General features: G+C 51.5%; 1 protein-coding gene across 1 annotated transcript in view; it reads right to left on the minus strand.

Annotated features, from left to right (window-relative positions):
- The window catches only part of LOC138606702 (mothers against decapentaplegic homolog 4-like), a 10,021-nt gene that overhangs the window by 556 nt on the left and 4,465 nt on the right, over positions 1–5,000 (minus strand). Inside the window, exons 3-11 of the mRNA XM_069679124.1 lie at positions 3,718–3,892; positions 2,736–2,864; positions 2,395–2,655; positions 2,179–2,301; positions 2,043–2,096; positions 1,500–1,683; positions 1,237–1,405; positions 814–952; positions 1–347 (exon numbers count right to left, since the gene is read on the minus strand). The exon at positions 1–347 is cut by the window's left edge and continues 556 nt beyond it. Of these exons, the coding sequence (XP_069535225.1) occupies positions 142–347; positions 814–952; positions 1,237–1,405; positions 1,500–1,683; positions 2,043–2,096; positions 2,179–2,301; positions 2,395–2,655; positions 2,736–2,864; positions 3,718–3,892 (1,440 nt within the window). The 3' untranslated portion in view covers positions 1–141. The remainder of the gene's footprint in view (positions 348–813; positions 953–1,236; positions 1,406–1,499; positions 1,684–2,042; positions 2,097–2,178; positions 2,302–2,394; positions 2,656–2,735; positions 2,865–3,717; positions 3,893–5,000) is intronic.

A 5,000-nucleotide genomic window follows, 5' to 3' on the forward strand; every position in this document is an offset into this window, starting at 1 on the left:
TAATTTGTGTGAACTGACCCTTTACAGATGAATAACAGGAGGGATGCTGTGATTGGCTGATTGTCTAAAGCCTTTCTGACGCAACCAATGAGCTGAGGTGTGTTTGTTTCTTTCACCTGTGTGAGGAGGACGGGTAGAGTGTCAGAGTGTGTGTTCCCGCGGCGGCAGTGTGTGCAGCACCTGGTCTAGCAGCTGCAGCGCTCGGTGCAGGTGAACCTCCAACCAGCAGGGGGTGTCCTTGATGCTCTGACGCGGGTAATCACACCCCCATCCTTTAACGAAGCTCAGACGGATGATACATAACCTGCGCAGGTCGTCCACGCCCAGACCTGCTGCCGAGCACACACCTGGAGGAGACAGGAAGTCACTTAACACAACTCAGGTTCTTAAAGGGGAATTCATCTTTCATCATTATTAAACATCTTTTTTAATCTGAAATATTCTTTAGTTTTATTCCAAGCAGAAATGTCTGAGAAAGACCTCACAAAAACGTAAAGAATAGAGCAGCTACGATCAGGTCATGTGACCTAACCTGACAAGTCAAGTTTTAGTTTATCTTATTATTTGATTATTTAGATTTAATTATATTAATATTATAGATATAATAAAATAATTTCTCAAAGACTTTACATTCTGTTCTGACATTTAACTGACTATTTAGAGTGTAGTCAGACAGGAACACTGCCGATACCTGACCAGCAGGTGGCGCTGTGCTCTCTGAATGCACAGTTTGAGTGTTAGATAAGCCTCCAGACTGACAGACAGCAGAGCGAGAGACAGGTAACCAGAGGGAGAGAGACAGGTGATACTTACTGACAGCTGGGGCGATCCCCCCCACACTGTTCGGCCCGGGAATCGCACCGACAACCGCTGCTGCCTGAGTCACTACTGCTGCCTGAGCTGCTGCCGCCTGCTGCTGCATCTGTCTGTGACACTGCCGCAGGTCAAACACCTGGGCAGACAGACAGGTGAGGAGAAGACAGGTGATATGAGGCAGAAGGAGTTGCAGCAGCGACACACAGCTCATAGATTAGATCAGGACGCTCTGAAACACTCAGAGACAGACTGATGCAGAGTCACAACATGAAACACACGCTCCACATCCTTTCTCTAATGTGCAGCCAAAATACACGTCCAGAAATCCACTGTCAGAATGTTTTTCTTCCTCACCTGTGTTTCATCCTTTCTTTTGGGGACAGAGACGAACGTCAGCGTGTCGTCTGCGTAGCGACTCACCTTGATATAAGCTCCAGGGTAGATCTTATGAACGCCGTCTCCCGGCGCTCGACCCGCCTCACGGTCCAGGTAGAAACTCTGCACAAACACTGAGTGGTCACTTAGGCAACGCATCCAGACGTCCCCCTCCCCCCGACACTCCAGCTGAACCCCCCGACCGATGTGGAGCCTGCAAGAGAATGAAATGCAGAAGAAGAACGAGGGCAGATAAGTCATTAAAACTGGGAAAGGAAGAACACACTGTTACTGGGCAGACTGGTGACCTGGCGCGGTGGCTGGTGGCGGTGCGGTGGACGTTACTCAGCTGTCCCAAACAGAATCTGTCTCCTCCTGAAGGGTCCACATAACCGTCCACCGTCACCTGAGGACAGCTGGACTGCACCTTAAACATCTCCCCCACCTGAACGTCCAACTCAAAGTAAGAGATGGAGCACCAGAACTCTGGACCTGAGGGAGAGACCGGGGGACAATGTGAGACAGGCTACAGGAGACAGACAGACAGGGGGACAATGTGAGACAGGCTACAGGAGACAGACAGACAGGGGGACAATGTGAGACAGGCTACAGGAGACAGACAGACAGGGCGACAATGTGAGACAGGCTACAGGAGACAGACAGACAGGGGGACAATGTGAGACAGGCTACAGGAGACAGACAGACAGACAGGGGGACAATGTGAGACAGGCTACAGGAGACAGACAGACAGACAGGGGGACAATGTGAGACAGGCTACAGGAGACAGACAGACAGGGGGACAATGTGAGACAGGCTACAGGAGACAGACAGACAGACAGACAGACAGGTACCTGGGTGGTTGGACACCGGCTGTGGATAGGGGGCGGTGCTGTGATGCTGTGACCCTGCAGGGACAAACACTGTGACTCAGTATGATGTGATACTGCAGGACTTTAGTTTGACATTGAAGGTCACATGATGTCATACAGAAGTGAGTGTTGGGGGCGTGGGGATGCTGATGGTGATGTAATGGCTGGTGCTGTTGGCTCCGCCCACTCTGATGAGGTCCTGCAGGGCTGTAGGGGGCGTGGCTGTTACTTGGCCAGTTGGCTGCAGAGACACAGGATTGTTACTGTTACTGCGAGTACAGGACAACAGCACAGTTTATCTCAGGTGTACTTCAGTGCAGCACAGGTGCAGTACCAGTTCTGGGGGGGCTGCTGTACTCCAAGTTTTGTGGGTGAGGAGAGGTGGGGGTGGGAGGGTGAGGAGGCTGGGGGGTGTGAGGGGGGTTCGGGTGAGGCGGGGAGGCGTGGCCCCCATGGTTCTGAGGTGGGGCGATCTGGAGGAGGCCGGGGCCCTCGCTGCTGACACCCCTGACTCCTCCCCCGGCCCCTCCCCCGGCTCTGCTGCAGCCTCCGGTGCCCCCTGCTGACAGAGCTGCAGCCGGCATGGAGCTGCTGCCTGCAGGAGAGACGGCAGCAGGTCAGGACACGACGCCTCATCTGACTGTGAAATGAAACCAGTGTGAAGGACAAACTCACCTGGGGGAGACAGGGGCATGCTGGGATACATGCTGACAGGACGGGGCTGGTGGTAGGGGTCAGTGTGGGGGGGTAAGTCGATCTGCAGACAGTCCTGCATGAACTCTTCCTTTATCAGAGACTGAGGACCTGAAGGAAGACAGGAGGAGAGGAGAGGGAGCCTGTAATACTGTTCTATGTTGCACCCCTCCTTATAGATGCTGATTGTCTCTTTTCCCATTGCCAGTGAAGTATCCTCCTGTTGGTCTCTTTCCTGCTGCGTCACCATCTGACGCCACAAACGTGCCGGAGATAGGGTTAGTAACCAGTGAAGATGTTACGGTGGTTAGGTCTTTATTGTCTCTGTTACTCATTCAGTCTGTTTAGCAAACTCAGCGCCGACAAATCTGGAGCGATGTTCGAGCGCTGCTCAGACGGAGACGGGCGGAATTTGTAGCCGAGATTACGAGGAGTCGCAGAAGTTACCGACGGAGCATAGCATCGCGCCGGAGAGGGGCAGAACAGCTTCTTGTGTCGGTCTGAGGTTAACGTTCACAGGTATGTAAACTTCAATGACTGTAGTGATTGTTTTAGTTATGTCTCCTCTCGCCGTTCGTCCTCTACTCTGCTAATCCGGAACTGATCAGCTGCAGGAGCTGTATTTGTCAACAGTCAATCATGAGGCCACGCCCCCTTTCTACAGCATCAAATAACTAATTAAAAGTGTCAGAAAAATGAACACTTGGACATAAATCAGCATGATAAGAACTAACTATAATGACAGAAACCATGATTGAGAAAAACTCATGTCCCATCTGTTAACATGGAGGAGGCAGGCTTTATGAGCTATACTGCAGCCAGTCAGCAGGGGGCGACAGAGAGGGTTGGCTTCACTGTTAGGGAGCTGTCATGTCGGCCATCTTTTTATACAGTCTGAGGTCTGCATGAGTCCAAACACACGCCATGAATAACATACGTGTGTGTGTGTGTGTGTGTGTGTCACCTGTTGGGGGAGACGCCACCCTCTCGTAGTGGTACGGGTTCACACACACGCTGTCATACTTCAGGTCGAAGGCGAACTGACAGAACTTCACGTGTTTGAGCTCGTTCTTATGGAGGTCGGGCCAACGCCACAGACGGGCGTAGATCACATGAGGGAAACCTTTCCTACCTGCCACCTGCACACAGACAGGTGAGAGACAGACAGGTCAGAGACAGGCAGAGACAGACTTACAGGTGAGAGACAGACGGGTGAGGAACAAACAGGTCAGAGGCAGACAGACCGGTCAGAGAGGTGACAGACAAGTGAGAGACAGACAGTTTGACAGACAGACAGATGAGGCACAGAGAGACAGACAGACAGACAGACAGACAGACAGGTGAGAACCTCCGTGCAGTTTTAAATAAACTTTGAGAACAAACTGAGTCATGCTGAGCAGGAGGTTACCACGGAAACAGTCTGTGTGTGTCTGTGCGTGTCTGTGCTTGTGTACCAGGTGATGCAGGGTTTACTCGCCAAACCACGACCATGACATCATGTCTGACCTCACGTGTGTGTGTGTGTGTGTGTGTGTGTGTGTGTGAGACACTCCTACACACTGTAAAAACCTCCTGCTCCATCATTATAACGTTTTCTTATTGATCATAGATCAAAGCAGCTCAGCGTGTTCCACAGAATCAACACTTTGTGATGATCTGTGTGAAACACACGGAGCAGCAGAGTGTTCTGAGAGCACAGGTGAAGGGCAGGGAGAACACTGTGCAGACTAAACACACACACACACACACACACACACACACACACACTCACAGTCACACACACACACACACACACACACACACACACACACACACACACACAGTCACAGTCACACACACTCACACACACACACACACACACACAGTCACAGTCACACACACTCACACGCACACACTCACAGTCACACACACACACACACACACACACAGTCACAGTCACACACACTCACACACACACACACTCACACACACACACAGTCACAGTCACACACACTCACACGCACACACTCACAGTCACACACACACACACACACACACACAGTCACACACACACACACTCACAGTCACACACACACACACACACACACTCACACACACACACTCACAGTCACACACACACACACACACTCTCACACACACACACACTCACACACACACACACACACTCACACACACACACACACACAGTCACACACACACACACACACACACACTTGTTCATAAAATGAATCACCCTGCTGGTCACTC

Source organism: Semicossyphus pulcher, unplaced genomic scaffold, assembly GCF_022749685.1.
Source record: "Semicossyphus pulcher isolate SPU_LCO1_2020_fin unplaced genomic scaffold, fSemPul1.0.p SCAF_30, whole genome shotgun sequence".
Lineage (NCBI taxonomy): Eukaryota > Metazoa > Chordata > Actinopteri > Labriformes > Labridae > Semicossyphus > Semicossyphus pulcher.